General features: G+C 28.1%; 4 protein-coding genes and 3 long non-coding RNA genes across 11 annotated transcripts; 2 read left to right on the top strand and 5 right to left on the bottom strand.

Annotated features, from left to right (window-relative positions):
• Window positions 1–169: 169 nt before the first annotated feature.
• On the bottom strand, window positions 170–2,608 carry LOC107963997. Its single transcript, XR_001702880.2, has 2 exons — window positions 2,207–2,608; window positions 170–1,721 (listed from the first exon to the last, which is right to left on the bottom strand). It is a non-coding gene; the product is annotated as an uncharacterized LOC107963997 (long non-coding RNA).
• Window positions 2,609–2,712: 104 nt separating this feature from the next.
• Window positions 2,713–5,493, bottom strand: LOC113218777. 2 transcript variants are annotated; one of them, XR_003304688.1, is made up of 5 exons: window positions 5,407–5,493; window positions 4,805–4,944; window positions 4,030–4,291; window positions 3,151–3,459; window positions 2,713–3,050 (listed from the first exon to the last, which is right to left on the bottom strand). It is a non-coding gene; the product is annotated as an uncharacterized LOC113218777 (long non-coding RNA). The 2 variants fall into 2 exon arrangements; XR_003304687.1 differs by having other exon boundaries at window positions 4,030–4,944.
• Window positions 5,494–5,520: 27 nt separating this feature from the next.
• LOC552805 (protein shifted) lies at window positions 5,521–9,892 on the top strand. 2 transcript variants are annotated; one of them, XM_625180.4, is made up of 6 exons: window positions 5,521–6,110; window positions 6,669–6,911; window positions 7,018–7,161; window positions 8,015–8,167; window positions 9,043–9,138; window positions 9,212–9,892. In XM_625180.4, the coding sequence occupies exons 1-6, from the start codon at window positions 5,957–5,959 to the stop codon at window positions 9,436–9,438; spliced, it is 1,017 nt and encodes a 338-aa protein (XP_625183.2). In that variant the 5' UTR covers window positions 5,521–5,956; the 3' UTR covers window positions 9,439–9,892. The 2 variants fall into 2 exon arrangements, with proteins under 2 accessions (XP_625183.2, XP_006567876.1); XM_006567813.2 differs by lacking the exon at window positions 7,018–7,161.
• On the bottom strand, window positions 8,292–8,982 carry Coq7 (ubiquinone biosynthesis protein COQ7; the record flags this gene model as incomplete). Its single annotated transcript, NM_001178067.1, is given in 2 exon segments — window positions 8,292–8,736; window positions 8,821–8,982. Coding segments are annotated over 2 exon segments (588 nt in total). The 3' UTR covers window positions 8,292–8,305.
• Window positions 9,893–12,045: 2,153 nt separating the features above from the next.
• Window positions 12,046–15,184, bottom strand: LOC107964413. The gene is made up of 3 exons (XR_001702879.2): window positions 14,619–15,184; window positions 14,274–14,438; window positions 12,046–12,232 (listed from the first exon to the last, which is right to left on the bottom strand). It is a non-coding gene; the product is annotated as an uncharacterized LOC107964413 (long non-coding RNA).
• LOC411828 (DNA-binding protein P3A2) lies at window positions 12,049–18,020 on the top strand. Of its 3 annotated transcripts, none has more exons than XM_026440787.1 (7): window positions 12,049–12,307; window positions 13,794–13,918; window positions 14,033–14,458; window positions 14,546–14,848; window positions 15,256–15,396; window positions 15,484–15,631; window positions 17,146–18,020. In XM_026440787.1, exons 1-7 carry the CDS (start codon window positions 12,154–12,156, stop codon window positions 17,475–17,477), a joined length of 1,629 nt encoding a protein of 542 aa, XP_026296572.1. In that variant the 5' UTR covers window positions 12,049–12,153; the 3' UTR covers window positions 17,478–18,020. The 3 variants fall into 3 exon arrangements, with proteins under 3 accessions (XP_026296572.1, XP_026296573.1, XP_026296571.1); XM_026440788.1 differs by having other exon boundaries at window positions 12,068–12,331; window positions 14,546–14,746; XM_026440786.1 differs by having other exon boundaries at window positions 12,068–12,331.
• A 773-nt stretch (window positions 18,021–18,793) lies between these two features.
• Window positions 18,794–20,676, bottom strand: LOC408837 (cytochrome c oxidase subunit 5A, mitochondrial). Its single transcript, XM_392368.7, has 2 exons — window positions 20,346–20,676; window positions 18,794–20,132 (listed from the first exon to the last, which is right to left on the bottom strand). The coding sequence occupies exons 1-2, from the start codon at window positions 20,548–20,550 to the stop codon at window positions 19,879–19,881; spliced, it is 459 nt and encodes a 152-aa protein (XP_392368.1). The 5' UTR covers window positions 20,551–20,676; the 3' UTR covers window positions 18,794–19,878.
• Window positions 20,677–20,744: the final 68 nt, after the last annotated feature.

Raw genomic sequence — 20,744 nt, 5'->3', positions numbered from 1 at the left:
AAAACATAGATGTAATTATGTTTCAATGTATTTTTCTAATCGTACTATCTTCTGTATATTTTTAAAGTATATCCAAATCATATTTATCAAGATTTAAATCTCTTGGTTGGCTGATATGGTGACTTATGTGAACTTCCAATACTTTGGTATATATTACTGATTTTGATACTTTTAATATATTTTGATATACTTTTTTTTTTCTTTATTTCACTTATTACATGCATAAAATATTTTTTTTTTTTGTATTATTTTTTTTATATGTAGAAACATTAGCATTTAGCACGAAACATTTGTATATTAAATCTGAATCTCTTTTTTTATCATTGCATTAACAATTTTATTATTACACTGTCAAACAATGACATCATGTTAATGTAGTAAGCACAGATTTATATTTAAAAAAAAAGTATGATATATACGAAACTTTTTACAAAACAGTGTTCATTTTACAACGACAAGACAGCACATGTTATATATAAAAAAATGACAAAAATAATTAAACAGAGAGAATACACTCGTTGAAACATGTGCGCGTCTATCGTACTAACTTTTAATTGTACATTACCTTATTATTACTACTAATTAGTTTTCCAACAGAAAAATGCATAAAAATGCATACTCTTATTAAGAATACATTATTATGCGTGTTTCTAACAATAGCATTGTTTGAATATTTTTTCTACAGTATAAAGTTTTCAGAGTTTAGCAATCTGGTTAAAGATTCTTTCATCTCCCATAATAAAATGGAGATTGAAAATATGTATTATATTGTGTTAAAAATGTTATGTAAAATTTCAAAACGATTTCGCCTTGTGTTTATCAGCAGCAATGATAACGCGCATTCCAATACCTGTGTAATATCTCCCACGTCAATAAAAAAAAAGAATAAACGACTAATAATAAATAAATAAAAATCTTTAAACAATCAAATTATATAAATTTAGGATTATTAATTTATTCTTTGTTATCAAATGTTTATCCTTTAAATTTATTCAAAGTTATATTTTTTTAAAGCAAAAAGACAAACTGAAATAATGATCTCAAAATTTTTATTGAATTTGTTAGAATATATTGTTAGAATATTTAATTTCGATTCTATTAAGAATCGGAAAAAATGGGATAAAGAAACCATAATTGAGACCCCTTGTAGTTTCGTCAAAGATCTTATTGCATCGTCCTCCAGGCAACTGTGGCCTCTATTGTATGAGAATGCATTCGGTTGTCCGACGAAGGGCTATGCGGACAGAAGTCGAACGAGATGTGACCGATAATGTAATTATGCGGGACAGGTTTTTTGTGCCGGTACTCTAACTTGATCTCTTGAAAGTTCTCTCTTTTTTTATTCTCTTTATTTTCTCTTTCGCCAACATTTCCTTTTTCCATCTCTTTCCAATGTATATTTATCCCTTTTCCACCTTTTTCTTTTATACAACTCTTCTACCTTTTTCATTCTTTTTCGTTTAGAATCCATTTTATATCGATAGGTTGCTTTTCTGGTTGCTAATGTTTTGCTAATTGCCCCATTTCGTAGATACATCTCTCAATCTATCTAGTTATTTATCTAGTGAGAAGAGCGATAAAAAATGACAAAAGGAAAAGAACGATGATGTAGAAATGTAGCACAATCTGGTTGCTGCCAGCTACATGCATCGACATTAGCGCCTGACTGCCTGTGAAGAGTTATGTATCCATGTAGAAACCGAGGTCGTGTTCGTTGTGTCCTACGGAAGAAAAAGAGGTAAGGTCGATGTATATGAAAGTAAGGGATCGTATATACAAGTTGCACATTCTGATCGGATGTGTAGTATTTTGCAAATTGCAAGGTAAATTACAAAAAATTACAACGATAAATAGATATCATATATTGGAGATAAAAATAAATTATTTTATCACGAATAACGTAATACGAAATATATTTAATGTATATTGCAAAAAAATTACATTCTCATTGAAAAAAAAATAATCTAATGAATACATAATTTTTTTTACTTCTATTTCTTACTTCTTTTCTTATCGTTGTTTCTATATAAGATCATATGTAAGAATAAGTTTTCTATCTATTCATATCTATTCATCAATAAATGTAACTAAACAATTAATTCGATTTTTACAAATGGGGCCTTTTTATTAATGCAACTCAAAACGAATTGATGGTCGGTGAATCGACATTTATGCTGACGGTATATAGTTTTGCGTAATGCTTTACCGTATACGACTGTTGGTGGTTTGTAGCGAATCCAATTAGGTTTGCGATGGTTGGACAAAAACATTCGATCGGGAATAAACCGGCACCGGTTGCTCCCCTCGAGACTCACTCCTCCATTCGTGAGCCGTGTATAATATGTATACGTTCAGATCAATTGTATGTTGTGTATCGAATGAAACGGCCTTTTCTTCTCAGCATGCCAATAATATATAGAATGCACAATTCTCTTTCGTGTTATCATTTATTGAATATCCTCTAATTTTGTCCGATTATTCAGATGCATATTTCAGTATTTAAAAATTGATTGCTCGAAAATGCTAATAGCCATAAAATCGATTATTTTTTTCGTCTTTCCTTCAAAAAAAATTAAGAATTATCTTTTTAACTTTAATTTACAAATAATTTTATATATTTTTTCATTATTCGAAGAAAAATAAAGAAAAAATCAAGATTTTATTTTTTTCTTTTTGGGACCGTTAAAAGATAATAAGAATTTGGATAATGGATAGTTATTATACAAACTGTGTATTTTTCAATCGATTAAAGACAATAATAATAATTTTTCGCGCGAGAAGATTGTTTCTCTTTTCTGAATTATCCTATATGTATACCCGTTTCGTGCACGGTGAAAGAAGGATGAAGGGAAAAAAGCGAAGAAGAGAAGGAGTAAGAGGAAAACCAAAGAGTTGTAAGAGATAACAATGGGCCATTTGTTAGATGACCCAACCCTCGGACATGCAGGCTACAATGCATACTGTTATCAACTATTCATTAAGCGTTCTGCTAAATCTGTTGCTCGATAGATCCAGAACAACCCCCATCCTTCCTTGGAAAATGATTTGATCTTTAAAAATGAAAATATTATCTTGTAAAATTTTTAAAATTTTCCATAAGATTTAAAAAAATGTTATAGTTTAAAATAAAAAAATGATTCGTTAACTTACGTTTTTAAAATGAATGTTCAGAATTAAAAATTACTGAATATAGTATGTAGATATATATATGAAATGAAAATAGTAAATTCATTATTATGTTACAATGTTAAATTAAGTAATTTCTTTCTTAGAGAGACAAGGTGATTTCATCAAAGACAATTCGGTCCATGACAATGCGTATCATGTATTATTCATCGACTGAGCTTTCATTCGAAGTCTCGGAAATAGTATTGCAATTGATAAGAATTCCATTATTATGCACTTTTTTTTCTATTTTTGCGTTGATTTCGGTTATACATAGATCATATATCTCTGTTGCTGTAGAATAGTAAATAAACTTTATTATTTGTCATTTAGTGAAGATAAGTATTAATAAAATTTTCATGATTTTTAAATAATATTTTTAATAATTTCAATCAAACAATCCCATTATCAACTAAATAGAAAAACAAAAAGAAATATGATTATGAATTAGATAGATACTATAAAAGATTTGATATTTTCATATATGTATATTTGTGTATTTCATAAAAAAAAGTTTTATAGAAAAGAAAATAATATTGCATAAAAAAATAAAAATATTTTTTTTTATAAAAAGATTTAAATATTATTTATTAAAATTACTTGAAAATGCACATATATAAACATATATACTTTCATGAAAACTAGGTTATAAGACACATTAAAAATATTTCTCATTTTTTTTATATTATATATAGAGTTAATATATTTAATAATATTCATTATTAAATATATTGATTTTTTAATAAGATAAAATATAGATTCAACAATTGATTTAAAAAATTTTTCGATATATTCTTTTGAATCATATAATCCATTGCAAGATACCGAGCATATATTGAAAGTATTTTATATAGCTTTCGTCACCTGCACCTGTTTGTAGAAAGTTTTTCTACATGATTTGGTGTGTTCTTCAGAAGATGATCAATCGTGTCGCGAAGAGTTGCTTCTCTCTGTGAGGCGCGAAAAATGTTTGCGGCCTGACCGACCACAAGCGCCAGAGTGTAAAATCGTGCATGTCGTATATACCACGGCATCTAACAAGCCGGCCTTTGTAACGGATTGCAAAACGACCATGGAAATGTGGTCGAACATTCGATGGAAGGATACTGTACTAAGAAGGGTTCCACTAAGAAAACGATGAAATATCTTAAAATTCGTTGTTCTTTCAGACTGTATATTAAAAATTTTATGTGTTAAAAATTGTAATGAGTAAAAAGAATAAAAATGTCTTAAAATTTCATAAATTTAATTTTTGATAATTTTTAAATTTTACACGATTATAAGATGTAGACAAGATTTTCCTGCAGTTGATATAATATCATTCGTGATCAATAATTATGTTTCAAGAATTTATTGTATCATTCAAATTCAACAAATTTCTATCACTTCGCGGGTTATTCAAAAGATTTAAAACAAATTGAAAGATACTGATAAGTTAATAGGAGACCTAGTGTCAAACCTGGGAACAAAGTCCAAACTGCAGTAAATTCTCTTTACCGATTGCAAAGACAGACTGAGAAAAGACGAGGAGGGGAATAGAAGACAAGACAAGTACGAAAGAGAATGGAAGAAGAAACGAAGAAGAGGAACCCGGCCAAAGACGTTTAAAAACTGGTTCCTTCCACCCATTTCTTTTCACCTTATTTGCTAATCCGAATTCTGATTTCCATATATCCGTGTAGACGATATTCGAGTCTCAAGAAGATTGGTATAGGTTGGTAGATCGTAAAATATGTCGATGGACTGTATCTGACCAGATATATAGCAGATATTCATTTTCTAAAAAAATATGTTTGTCTTTAATAAAATCATTCATAAACTTACCATGTAGATGTTCTTATATGATTGAATCTAAATGGATTCTTTTTATTTTTAATAATCGATTGATCGATGATGATCATTTGCCAATCACATATATCGTAAACATTCTTAAAATCGATTACTCGCAATTATAACCAAATGATCGAATGAACGTATATTTAAATTTGCAATTTCGATTTTTGAAGAATTATTATATTTCAATTTTTTTTTAAATCATATAATTTTTATCTCATTTAGATAATTAAATCTATATTATCAGAATGTTTTATATAAATATTTGGATTTTTTTTAATAATAATAATTTTTAAAATATTTTAAATTTTGCCAAATACAAATTACAGTAAAAATTAAGAAAAAAATGGAAATCATGTTATCATCAACTTTCAACGGAATATTATCTGCGAATCGTTGTGCACGCACCCTTATCCCCAAATATATCGAGACCCCTTAAGAGATAGAGATCTTGCTCGCGGTCTCGGCAAGACACGAGCTGCTGTAGGCCTTTTCTCATTGAGTCAGTCAGTCAGTCAGTCAGTTTGCCGCAGAGACGCGGTCCGTACGCACGTGTGAATACGCGTCTTATTGTCTTAACATTGCGTGATCGTATGGTTGCATTATCGACAGAGTCAGAAAGCAGTGGTGAAGCATCGGCGAAATTGGTCGTCGGTCAACCGGTCGGTCATTTTCTCGATCGCGAAAGTTGATCCCCACTGAAACTTCATATTGGTCTCTGGTTGTGTCAGCTCATTAGATTGCGTGCGTGAGAACGTGCCTGTTCATCTCAAGTCTTGCCGTGAAATCCTGAATTTCACGCATCAAATTGTGGCGTGTTCCATCGACCTGCACACATCGAATCACAAGTGGTATTCACACACAACAAGTGGAAGAGAACTATAGAGAGAGTTAGATTTACGTAGCCACAAGGGGGCTAGTCATAAACTGTGCAACACCTGGCGGCACGTTGTTAATTATGCAGTGGGCCGCAGCCGCCCTGGCTTCGGCGGCTATCGCTCTGCTTCTGGATACGGCGGCCGCAAGACATCACCATCGTTCTGGCAATGGACACAAACCAACCGGTGACATTTCCCTCTGGATCGATCAGCAACAGATCAAAATGTTCAGCGGTAAGTTGTTATATACACCGGTACTATCGTGCCACGGACATCCACTTGTATTCAGTTATGTATTTTTTTTTCGTTTTCATCTTTTTTTTCTTTCTTTATACCATGTTCTATTCAATTTTTAATCTTAAATATTTAAAACTCTTGTATATTTTTTTTAAAGAATTTATTCTAATATAATCCAATAAAATTTATAATCTATCTAATATAGATTCTAATATGAAATATAGATAGAACTATCATTTAATTCATTATCATTATTTTTATTACTATTATAATATTAATTTTATGATTTTTTAATAAAAAAAATTAATTTTTTAATCTGATTTTTTGGTAAAAAATTTTATTTTTTAAAATCTCTTTATGTTACCTTTATATTTCATATTATAAAAATTCATTAGTTTTTATATCTAATATATAAATAAATTTAATGTATTAATTTTAATAATAATTTAATAATAATATTTTTAATAATAAAATATATACTTTTATTTTTATCATATTTTTTAATGTATAAATCATAATTAAATTATGATCAATTCTTTTTTCTGTTTTATTTAGGAGTTGAAATGGAAATATTTGCAATTACGGAAGGTAGAGTCTTACCTTATCTATTGGATCCAGAATTCGAAAGTAAACTTCCGATTATTCCGAGCGAAGTAACATATGTAAATTTTACATGGAAATCCGGTGTAAAAAAATATTATTATAATTTTTATCGATTAAAATCTTTCGACGAAACAATTCTAAAAACTCCATATATTACAATCAAAACACAAGGAAGAGTACCTAAAAGACCTAAGGGTAATTTATGTTTTATTTATCAACTTAATCATTTTAATTAATTAATAAATTTTATCAATTAACAAAACATTCATAAATTTAACAAGTACATAATTCATTATCACAGAATTTAGCGTCTTATTACCCTGTTCCGGTAATAATTCGGGCATTGCGCAATTGGGCATCGGTCTGATGATTGAGACACGTAAGGGGAAACCTTTAAATGGGACACCCCTTCGTCTTAACCTGAGAAAAGAATGCACCGTGCGCGGTGAGTGCGTCAATCGCGCCCACGACGAAAACTCCTCACTCACACAGACAATTCTTTATCAGCAATAATTAATCGCCTAATATGCTGCATGCTTCAGTCAGAAACAATCGAAATCAAAATTAATCCTGTGTAAATTTTTATTTGTATAAAAATAGGGAAAAAAAATGTTTTTATAATAAAGATTTTTATAACAAAGGTACACACTTTGAATTAACGAAAATTTCAATTATTTTTCATACTTTTATATATTAACTTAATATAAAAAAATATTTTGGAAAATTTTTTGTCTATATATATTTTTAAACAATATTTAATTAAACAATATTTTTAAACAAGCAAATAGATTCTCTATATGTATAGTTTTATCTCATAGATCTAATCGATTGTTATTATAATTTAATCGATAATTAATTGATTTAGTCAATTGTGAATAAAAATAGAATATAGAAGTAAAAATAAAACTTTGTTTTGCTTCTATGATATTCTTGAAATTTTTGTTCATAAAAATCTATTTTAAATCTATTAAAGCATATATATGTTGGTTGGAATGCTTATCTGCTTAAATTTGTGTAATAGTAATAACTCAATATTTTTTATGTTTTTTTCTGATATAACAATAAATGATGTTTGTTTCTAATTTTTACCAAAGTGAAAAATAAAATAGAATTTATGCATGCAGTACTTGCTTAGTATATTCAAAAATATTTAAATTAATTTCATTTGAGAATATTATGCATGGATATAATTTTATTAAAAAATACATTTAAAATCACACTTATTCTATTCAAATTTTCTATTTAATATTAATATCATGAAAATAAATCTTTTCTATATGCAATATTTTTTATTGCAGAACCTAATCCTGGCCCTTGTCCAGATGGATATTTAGGTCCACCTCATTGTAAAAAGGCATTGTGTTATCCAAACTGTATGAATGGTGGAAATTGTACAGCACCTGGTGTTTGTTCATGTCCACCAGGATTTCAAGGACCATACTGTGAAGGAGGTACTTTAAAATTAAAATAAAATATATGTATATATATATATATATATATATATATATAAAGTAGATATTATTTTATTCTATTAAAATTAAACTAATTTTTTATAAATATTAATATAACATTTTTAGATTATAATAATATTATATAACTTTAGATATTGATATAGCAGTTTTACAACCAAATTTAATAATATTTGTTAAAGCTTGATAAAATGGGGCTTGTTCTGCACCATATTCTATACCTGTGTCATGATGTTCTTGTTCTTCATCACGGAATTTTTTAATTGTTTCTAAAATTTCTTCATCTACTTTTTCTTCATTTTCTACTAATGCACGCAATTGATCATTATAATGCTCTGTAATTACTGTTTCAACAGCTACAGTGCAAGCCATAGCTGCTTTTTCTCCCATAAGTGCTGTACCAGCACCAAGAATAAATCCAGCAACATTCCAAATAGGTATTAAGACAGTGGGTCTTACACGATATTTTGTAATTAATTCTTCAAATTTTGCACGATGTTTTTTCTCTTGATCCCACATATGTTGAATAGTTGGGCCAACAGAAGTTCTACCTATCTTATGTATCTATATTGAATTTAAATTTATTTCCAAAAAAAAATAATATTTTGATATATTTATAATATATTTGTATTTACCTAAAACAGCCATTTGTCCAGCATATATTCTATCTGCTCCTAATTCTCCAGCATGATCTACTCTTATAATTGAATCTAATAATTTTCCTGGTTTAGTTGTTCCTGAAATTGCTGATGTGCTAGCCAATCGAATCCCATATTGTCTGAGATGTAGCATTTTTTCTATAAAATTTAAGATAATTTTGATATATATATATTTTTTAATTAAAGCATTAATTTTAGGTATATGTGCAGAAAAATGTTTAAATGGAGGAAAATGTGTACAGAAAGATACTTGTGAATGTCCAAAAGGTTATTTTGGATTACATTGTGAATTTTGTAAGTAAAAATAATAATGGTTGAAATTTAAATATGTGTTTATAATGAATATATATATATTTTCTTTTTTTAGCAAAATGTGTAATACCCTGTTTAAATGGAGGAAAATGCAAAGGGAATAATGTATGTAGATGTCCTGCTGGTTTTAAAGGTGATCATTGTGAAATTGGTAGACGATCTCCACAACGTTCAGCGTGCACAAGAGCATGCAGAAATGGGACTTGTCAACCTGATAATACATGTCTTTGTGAACCTGGTTGGTTTGGAAAGTTGTGCAATAAAAATAAGCCATGGGCTTGAAATTAGAAGCAATTTTTCACTGATGGTATTATTTATAACCAATTGGATTAACATGAAAATTTCTTATTTAATGTCTTATAATTTGAATTCTATTTACGTGATGTTCATTCATAAATTTAAGACATTTCACTTTAAACCTCGCATTTAATTTAATAATTTTTATATTATATTTTTTAAAATGATATTAGATACTTAAAAAATGATGAATAACTAATTTTATGATATAATTGTTTTATTAATTAAAAAGCAATAATTTTAAAATCCAATTGGTTAATACCACTAAACTAATATTTAGTTAGTAATTTACCCTACCCCAGATGTGATATGTAAAGCTGCTTTACAACATTTTATACTATTAAATATTATTTTTAAATAATATACTTTTATATTGTTAGATTTATGTAATGATTGTAAAGAATATATATACAAAATATATTTTCTCTCTTATAATTAATATTCTTTTTTGTTGATTTTATACAATTATATTTAAATTATTTTGACATTTAAAGTAAAAGTTTTAAATTTCAATTATTTATAATTAATTTCTCTTTTTAAGAAAATAATAAAAGATACAAATATTACTGATAAAAAAATACTGCTATTCAAATTTATAAGATATAAAAAAATTGCATACCGATTTTGCAGTCGTTCGAATAGAAAACGTCAAAACAACGTGAAGGAACGATTGCTTCTACCTGTTTCAGATATACAAGTTTAGGTTAGACTGAAACTCAGCAACATCACTCCAGGGACGCTGAGAACAAGAGTCACGTGTTTCAGGATCCAATAAGAACGTACATCAGATGGACGCCATAACGCGTACCCCAGAAGCACTATCCAATCACGTTATTCCAGACTCGTATACATGTATATGGTGTTCGTGTTTCCGTGGTCGCTGGTATCTATTTGCAGATTTTCACGGGAAATCGGTGAGTGCCGAAGAGATATCGGTGCGTTATTAGCACGTAAGTGATCGTTGAGGGCCCGGGCGATGCGCGGATGTTGCGCATTCGCAAAATAAGGGCAATTTCGCATCGTCTGCTTGGAGTGCACCGCGCAGGCTCGCTCAAAATGGCCGCCTCGCTGCCGCGTTTGTTGTGGTGGAGATGGAGAGCCGCGTAGCCGATCGATACGCCTGCTGGCGAAACTGGCCATGGTGTCTATGGCGGCTGTTGTGCGTGTTGTGGCGTGGCGCGACGTACACGCGAGTTACGAGCGGTGAGATAGAAGGTCGCGTGCTAGCCTCACGGTGGTGGTGCTGTGCGGGTGAGCGTTTGACACGGGTGGCGAGATGACCGCGAGACGCGAGCGTAGGGCGTGGTGAGAGAGCGTAGCCGACGGCGGCCTCCCCGCAGACGCGAAACCCTGAGCCCTCCCTGATCGGGTGACCACTCACGGGACACACAAGGTGCGTACGCAACTCGCGATTTTCACTGGGCCTGCTCCATGGCTCCGCGGTACCGCGGTCATGAGCTTTGCGGCCCCGGAGGTGGTCTCTTTTGCGTGTGCCCTGCGCATTTTCATTGCCCCCCCAAGTATCACCAAATAAACGCGCCGTGTGCGCGGCTTGGCGCATCTTCTCTCTCTGTTCTCATCTCGTCACGCTTTGCCAAGCCACGCTCTTACCAGCCTTCTTAACTGGCCGTCCGCCGTCTGTCGTCTGTCACCTGTCGCCTGTCAAATTCATCTTACAAATATCTCTTACTCGCTGTCATGCCGAGTTTAATACTGGGTCACTACGCTTCAATCACGCTTCACGAATATCTCGGGTTCATGCACAGATCACGGCGACGACGACGACGTTCACGTTACGACTTTCCGCGTTTTTCATTTTCACGAAGTTGTTTTTCCTATCGCGAATATCTTGCGTTTCGTCATGCGTGGGAATCCCAAATTTATGCGCGGGAAATGCTTTCGTCTGAAACTCGTTGTTTATGTTTTTAAAATTCAGCCTATATATAGTATCATCATTCTGGATTCTTATCTACTCTACTTTATCTTTATCATGCAGTATGTTTCATATCATAATTTACCCTATAAAAATGATTACACAAAAGAATATTTAGTATTTATACATAATGAGATTACAATACTTCAGTTCTTTATAGTTCATATATATAAAATAGCATTCATGTTTTTTTTCTATGTATACATTTATCAAATATTGCTATATAAACATTACTATTATTTGATTTCTTTTAAAATATTTAATATCAATTTTTCTTTTTTGTTTTATTATAAAATTTATATTTATATATAATTGTTTTATATATTATATCTTATTATGTGTGAATATTTTAAATATATATACTAAATATTTATTAATAATTTAATAATTTAATAAAATATTTTATTTTTATTTTTACATTAAAATTTTTTCTTATAGATAACATAAATAGTTTCTCATATATAATAAATAATATAAATAAAAAACATAATTTTTTTATGTTAAATTAAATTCAGACTATATAATATATAAAGTTTATTTAAAACAATTTTGTTTTGTAATTTGTTTTGTAAAATTTATATTATGTTATTTATGTTATTTACAAGAACAAATTTATTATTTTATATCTTTCATTTTTCATATAAACTTGCTTCTTTCAATCTAGGAGAAGGTGATGTAGAAGAAAAATCAAAAATCAAAGATTGGCATTTGTTTCTACGGGGCATTGCAATATAACTGAAGACAAAACGGGTGACGAAGACAAGAAGATGGTTTCTCTGCCCAGTGCAGAGTCTGGCACAATGGACAGAATCTCAGATGATGATGATGAAGAGCCAAGTAGTGGATCTGAAACATATGAGGAAGGTGATCTAATGACTGCTGCCATGGATGATGATGTGACGGCCCAGCTCGCCGCTGCAGGTTGGCAAATCAAACACGCTAATGGTGATTTCCATTTTTTTGCTTTTTCATCTTTTGAGTTATTTATATTCTAATCATTTTCATTTACAAAAGAAAAGTAACATACTGGGTGCACCAATAATGTTAAATGATTGATTCTCATAGATAAGTAAAGAACTTATATAGAACTTATATATAACATAAATTAAATTTTACAAATTGTTAATATATTTTAGTTTATAATTAATATCAATAATATGTATAATATAATTCTGATTTTATATAAATTAATTTACATATCATTATTCATATTTTTAAAACAAATAATGAAGATATTATATTTTGCAATTTTATAATAGTTATATCAATTAGAAAATATGCAGAATTGAAGTTATCTTGATTTATTATTGACAGAAAAATAGAAGTAAATACTACCTGCTAATGATACATCTAATGGTAACTATTAAATATAAAATTTAAATATAAATAAAAAGATTTTTAGAAATCTTATTATGATTAACAGTTATTTATATATTATTATGTCATTTTTAAAAGTAAACAAATAAGTTTTTTTTTTACATTTATGTCATAACAATACAACATGAATTTTTTTTTTAGTTTATTTTAATTTATTAGTTATTTTAATTTCATTTTTTAAATTATTAAATTATTTATAAATATATATTTATATTAAATTAAAAATTTCATTAATAAAACACATTATTATTGAATGCATTTTACATTGTTTGTGTGCTGTAATATATTATTTGCTTTCTATTTTTAATATTTTATATATTATATATATATATGGAAACACTGTTTTTTTTATATACATTTTAATTATATGTTTTATATTTCATTTTCATTTGTATTCAAGATTATTCATATGCCATCTCTTTTGTGTTGTTTTTATTAAAATATCATAGCTTACATGTTGTTCAAGATTTTTCTTGCAAATTTGTGTTTATTTTTGTGCAATTTTGCAAATTTACTTTTGTTATGTTTATTATTTAAATGTTATAGAAAAATGTAATATTTTGTAGATGTTCATTATCACCTTATTCAAAAAAAAATTCAAGAGTATATTATTTATTTACATTTCAAATTTTCTATATATAAAATATAATTTTTAATTTTATAAATTATATATAATTTTATAAATTATATAACTATAAATTATATATATATAACTATAAATTTAATTTATTATTATTATACATAATATATTCTTGAATATCAAGCACGTTTCATATCATTACTGCTTTTGCATCTTTTATGTTTTGAATGAACTAAAGATATATATTTATATAATATGTCAGTAACATATTTAAATATAAATAAATGTACATAAATATAATAAGAAAGTTTTAAACATTAATAAATTCATTTTGAAAATAAATATATATTATAAAAATTGAAATTTTAATATTTTACTGACATTTTTTATTTGGTGTGGGATTCTAAAATTAGAAAACGTATAGTTAATAATTTATAAAAAATAATTTAGGCCCTGTTGGCGTAGCTGCAGCTGCTGCCATTGTCTCAGCAAAAAAGAGGAAACGACCTCATAGTTTTGAAACAAATCCTAGCATTAGAAAGAGACAGCAAAACAGACTTTTAAGAAAACTCAGAGTAAGTGTATGTTATAATATATGTTAAAATTTATTTTACTTAATCTTATCTTATTTTATTATATATACATATATATATCATTTTACATATATACATATATATATATAATTACAGCAAACTATAGATGAGTTTGCAACACGAGTTGGACAACAAGCAGTAGTATTAGTAGCTACTCCAGGAAAGCCAAACAGTAGTTATAAAGTATTTGGAGCAAAACCATTAGAAGATGTAGTAAAAAATTTAAGAAATGTTATAATGGAAGAACTTGAAAGTGCGCTTGCACAACAAGCTCCACCACCAGTACAAGACGATCCATCTTTATATGAATTACCACCTCTTATAATAGATGGCATACCAACACCTGTGGAAAAAATGACACAAGCTCAACTTAGAGCATTCATCCCATTAATGTTAAAGTATTCTACAGGCAGAGGTAAACCCGGTTGGGGAAGAGATAGTACACGACCTCCATGGTGGCCAAAAGAACTTCCTTGGGCAAATGTACGCATGGATGCAAGATCTGAAGATGAAAAACAAAAGGTTCATAAATATTTAAAAATCTTCAAATATTTATTTTATATCTTAAATAATTTTCTATTAATCTTTATTTTAATATATTCTTTTTAGATTTCTTGGACACATGCATTAAGACAAATTGTAATAAACTGTTATAAATTTCATGGAAGAGAAGATCTTCTACCTGCATTCAGTGAAGAAGATGATAAATCAAATGTACTGATACAACAATCAACTCCTCATTCCTCATCGCATCCATCGCATTCATCCAGTCAAGGACAAGGTGGACAATCGCAACAGCAACAGCAGACGGTGGGAGTTGTTCGCCTCAGCAGCACGGATTCATCTAAGGGAAACTCTTCGCCAGCACAAATCATTGCCGCGTCTCCTACAGCTCTTGCCACTGCCACTCAGGTGGGAGTGGATAGAGTACAAAAAAAAAAAAAAAAAAAAATTGATTGAAACAACATGATCAAAAAAGTTGAATTATTAAATACAAATTAATCAAATTTAGGTTTTGATGGTACATTATGAGATCATGATGTTTCTTTAAATTCTGATTTTATATAGAAAAAAATTAGAATTTGAAATTCCTTTACACGTGACTTGCGTTTATGTTCATGTGTTTGGTTTCCCTTATTTGAGTTTGATCTATATTTATTTTTATAATCATTATTATCATAATTTGAAACAAATTTTATTTTGTTATAATATGTGTGAAATTTTTGTAATTTTTTCAATTATATCATATTTTGTTTTTTGAAATATGAAAAAAATTTATAATTTAATTATCATAATTAATATTTTATTTATTGTTCTAGATGACGGCCCAATATCCTACGGCAGTTTTACAAACAATAACAAATCCTGATGGTACCGTATCAATTATTCAAGTTGATCCTAGTAACCCAATAATTACGTTACCAGATGGTACAACAGCACAAGTTCAAGGTGTTGCTACCGTAAGTATATATTATTGTATATCGTAAATATAGTTTGTTCTCTAATTTAACAAAAATTGTAAAAATAAATAAATTTTTTATTTAAAGATTCATACAAGTCAAGGGGAAGTTCAAGCACTTGCTGAAGTAGCAGGCAGTGCGGAAGGTACTAGCGTTGCTGTCGACTTAAACAGTGTCACAGAAGCAACATTAGGTCAAGATGGTCAAATCATTCTCACAGGAGAAGATGGACACGGTAAAACAGTTTTCTATAGGCTCTGCACCGTCGCCGGCCAGGAGCTACTTGAACAGTGAATTTTTTACTGGCCCAGGATCCTTTGTTGTTTTGCATGCTGTCTGCTACGCTCCATTCAAGAAAAATACCTACGTGTTCTACTATTTTGTACAACGAAAGTAGAATATCGATTAGTTATTCTTTTTTGGTACTGTACATATGCAATTTCATTCGGAGCTATGCACAGCTTTATTTTAATTTTTTCTTTAAGAATCCATGATATATGTAACAGATTATTGAAAGAGCAAATCAAAACACACAATAATTGTTGATTTTTATAATTAATTCATATAAAAATATCGCATGACGAAAAATTAAATCTATAGCACACAAAAATTGTTTTCAATATTGTGTCGTTTTGTATATGTTCATAGACTATTCTTAGACTATTCTCTCTTTGAGATGATAAAGTGCAAATTTTTTTTAGAAGGAGATCGATAAAATTAAATTTATATGTATATGGCATGTACATATATTTTTTAGTATATATTTTAAAAAAAAAATACATTTGTATATTGAAATATTGCATGTATAATTCATATTCCTTTGATAAAAAAATTAAATTTTTTAATATTCTAAAGCTATATCATAAACAAATAGAATTGTTCAATTCATGGATTCTTAAGATTTTAAATTTAACGATAAAATAAATGAAAGTATTTCAAGATCAGAAAAAGAACCTGTCCCTGTTTTACAATCACTACTTACCATTATTATCAAAAATTGGTTATTTACTTTAATTAAAACAAAGACAAATAAAACTGCTGTACATAGAGTATTTTTTGTTGATGTTTTTTATTATTTTATAGTTGTATTTAGCAGCCTTTGTTTAAGCTACTCATTGCTATTTTTTAATTTATTTGAATCAATAAATTATTTTGAATATAAAAATTTGTATTTATATAATTTATGCTTATCCAATTTGATTTTATAGAATGGCTTAAACATCTGTTGCTTTTTATTAATGCCTTATTTTTTCTAAAGCATAGACGAAAATTATATGTGCACATTAATGATATTATATGATGTTAAAAGGGTGTGCCAAAAAAAAAGATAACACTGAATATGGAAGCAAAATATTCATTTTTAACAAATAAATTAAATGTATATAAATTATAGAGTAAGTATATCTACTTTTCTTTAGCACACCCTGTTAATTTAAAAATTTTTTTTATTAGCTTTCTATGAAAAATAATATAATTTCAGTTATTATTTAAATTTTAAGAAAATTTGTGTAGTATTTTAAACCTAAAATTGTATTGTAAACTGGTGGTATCAATGCACAAATCCGAAAAAATTAATACAAAATTACATTTTTGAAATAAAAATTGCTTTAATTATTATCGATATCGATCATATGAATATATACGGATATGTGCTTTTTAAATTAAATTTTACTTTTTACTTTCCAGTTTGCTATACAAAGAAATGCCTGGTCAGGGGCAGAACACAGGACAGTTGCTTCTTTGTTTCAGGCTATCCTGTTTCCGTCTCAGGAGTAATAACAGTACCAGTATCTGCTAGTATGTATCAAACTATGGTTGCCAATATTCAAAGTGATGGTACAATGCAAGTAGTCACACCAATGGTTCAAGTCCCAAAGGTTGAGCCCGGAAATGGAGAAACTAGCATTGAAGCTGTCACTATTCAAGGGCATCCTATGACAATGATAAACGCTGCAGGTGAACATCAAGTTCTTCAAGTGATATCATTAAAAGATGCTAATGTTCTTACAAAGGCTATGCAAGCCGAAGTTGTAAAAGATGAAGATAGTCAACAACAACAAACCGTCTCTAGTCCAGAATAAAGCGTTTTACATAGTTAATATAAAGCTTTTATGTTAACACCAAAATGCGACAGGTGCACATTAGTGGTGTTCATGAGAGAAAGAGTGAGAGTATTAGAAATGATATGTGTTATTAATATTAAGGAAAATGATTGTGTCTTTTCTGAATCATTGTGTAGTGTGTCCTCTTGTTGAGAAACAATAACGAATAGCGAATATGTTTGAAGAGTGAAAATGATTGAATGTTTGATGATTCATGAGACTTGAATGTAATCATATTTGTATTCAAGATTCATTGTAGACACTTAGAAATATCACTTGTAATTCAATTTCTCAAAGATAGTACTAATTTTTAGAAAGTACTGCGTTCGATGAAAAAAAACCGTTGAATATGCAAGTTTCATCGATATATTTATAATGACAGTATCCGCCGTCTGGATATTTAATATTTCCAATAAGCAAACACGGATACAAATATTTTCGTCTAGTCTTAGTGTCGGGTCTTTAAGAATGATCGATATACCAAAGAAATTAAAATTTGTTTTAAATTATTTATAAAAAAAATAATTATTAAAAAATTATGCAATTTAATTATATCAAATTAATAATCTAAAAAGAATTTTTATTGAACAAATTCGTTAAATTCAGAAATAATAGATAATTTTCTCAAATAAAAAATAAACTATAATTTACATAAAATTTAAAAATGTTTATAGAAAAATTTAATATATCTGAAAAATCTTTAAAAATTCGATGGAAATGGAAAATAATCAACATTTTATGATATCAGGATTCCAATCTAATGTTTGAGTTAATAAATCAAATTTGGCTATTAAATTAAAAAATAGTAATATGTAGCCTATTTTTATGATAAATTAAAATAAAAAACAAGTCATTTTTTGATGATAGAGACATATTACGATACATATTAATATACATTAATAATCGATAGTAGTGATAAATGAAAAAAAAAAAAAAAAATTAAGCATTTCTGACGGGTACAAATAGGCTATAAGAGATAATTTTTTGAAAAATAAGACATACGGATTTGAAGTCTCAATGCACATCCACAAAATATAATTACTTTTAATGTATGTATACTATGTTATATTAGGAAATTATTTTTAAGTGATATTATAAAGAACACTATATCATTCTCAAAATGAAAATTTTTTCATTTCCATTCTGTATAATATACTTTAATAATATACAGAATGTAAGAATAAAGAATCATGTATTGTTCTTTATTTTATTATCAGGTAATCTAAAATGTATTTATTTTTGTTATTAATGAAAAAAAGATCGAAACATTTTCATGCATTTAAATGCCAACTCACTTTTATACAATATATTTAATGTTAGGAAGAATATTATTTTTTTTTTTCATTAATGCAATCTTGTTTCAATGTTGCGGTTTCCAGTTTTGCAAGGATGTATGACTGACTTTTGAAAATTAATTTGCGTTATTTTAATAATTTTGCTTACATTTTTATATTTTTTAGTATCTATGTGTGTGTGTGTGTGTCATAATATATGCATATAATTTTCAGATAATTCTAATAACAAATTTGTGATACTTGTTTAATTAATATCTTTTAGTACATGTGTTTTTATTATAAATGAAGTTCCTGTAGATATATAGTACATTGTTCTCTTTAAAAATATGTATGTCAGGAGCAGAGTCGTAACATTGAAACAACAAACTGCCCTCGACACCAAGTATGAACGATACCAAAAAAGAAGAAGGTTTTTATAACATTATAGAAGAAAATAGATAAATTTAATAATTATCAGTAGAACAAATCACAATGACTAGATATTAATTGTTATATTGTTTTTTAAAACTATGGCCATTACATACAAAATGTAATATATTGATACTCCCATGTAAGACCATGTTGTATTTTTTTTCTTGTTTATGACAAATCATACAGAACATAAATTATGTTTAATGTCATTTCAGAAAAAATGTAATACCATTTTAGATAATTATAGATGTATGTGTACATGACTTTATCATTGTGTCTTAAAATGTAATTTGTACATATATCATTGTTGTGTCACCTTTCTGCTTTGGTTACTTTTGATGTAAAAAGAATGAAAAAAGAAAAACTTGAAAAATATTAAAAATTTAGAAACAACATAAGGAACCAATAGAAATTAAAATATAATGTATACATATCATTTTGTTTTGTTACTTTCAATAATCTTAAAAACAATATATAGGTATTATATATTTTTATATATTTTTCCAATTCATAAATATACTTCAAATACGATATAGCATGATAAATATTATCAACAACAAATATTATTTTATTCTAATTCGAAAAGTGACTTTTTGTTTATTTATGAAAAGGTCTAACATGAAGCACCTCTATGCATAGATACTATGTTTATCAAATTTAAGTAAATAACTTAATTAATGTATATCATCAATTGATTGAAGTGCTAATTCAGGTTTATCATAACCAAGTTCTTCTATTGTATTAATACCTAATTCATCTAAAGTAGGTTTGATTTCTTGTAATATGTAAGGATAAATTTCTTTAACCTTAGATCCACATTTATCCTTTATCATCTCCAAAACTCTGATAGCAAGAGCAAAATCATTTAATCGTCTGCAAGCCCTTAATGCTGCACATATGATACTTGGATCAGGTACAAGATCCATAGCTGAAAAAATAATTTTTATTATTATTATATGAATTGTTACAATATTAACTGTTTCAATTAACTATTTAAATAAATAAGAAAACGAAAGGTATTCGAAAAATTTTTTGAAAATAGAACGTCACTGTTCGATTTAAATTATTTAAAAGATAACTCAAATTATTAAAAAATAATAGATATAATCGTAAAAAGAAATATGATTACATAATTACTAACCCGCTAATTTATTCATAGCTTGACGAAATTCCCAATGATCAAGATTTGTACGATTCAGATAGGTCACATACTGTTTGTTAAATTCTTCTTCAGTTTCTTGTGGTCCATCATGCGAAGCACGAATATTTTGTCTTATAACCGTATTATATGGAATTAAAGAATTTCTTAAGGTGTTATTTATTTGTTTTCCTACAAAGCGTAACATTTTTTTAATAAAATTTTATTGAAAATTCAAAAAACTTGATAAGAGTGCACAATTGCTGCTTGCGTAACTTCAATAGAAGACCGAAATTTGCTTTGAACAATTTAAACATTTCTACCAATCTAGTTTAGTAAGTTATTGAAAGTAAACTAGTAAACTATATAATTTTTAATTTTTCAATTATTATATATAAAATA

This window comes from Apis mellifera, linkage group LG5 (genome assembly GCF_003254395.2).
Source record: "Apis mellifera strain DH4 linkage group LG5, Amel_HAv3.1, whole genome shotgun sequence".
NCBI classification, from domain to species: domain Eukaryota; kingdom Metazoa; phylum Arthropoda; class Insecta; order Hymenoptera; family Apidae; genus Apis; species Apis mellifera.
Note: the sequence above shows the minus strand (reverse complement) of the source record. Positions and strands in the feature narration are given on the sequence as shown.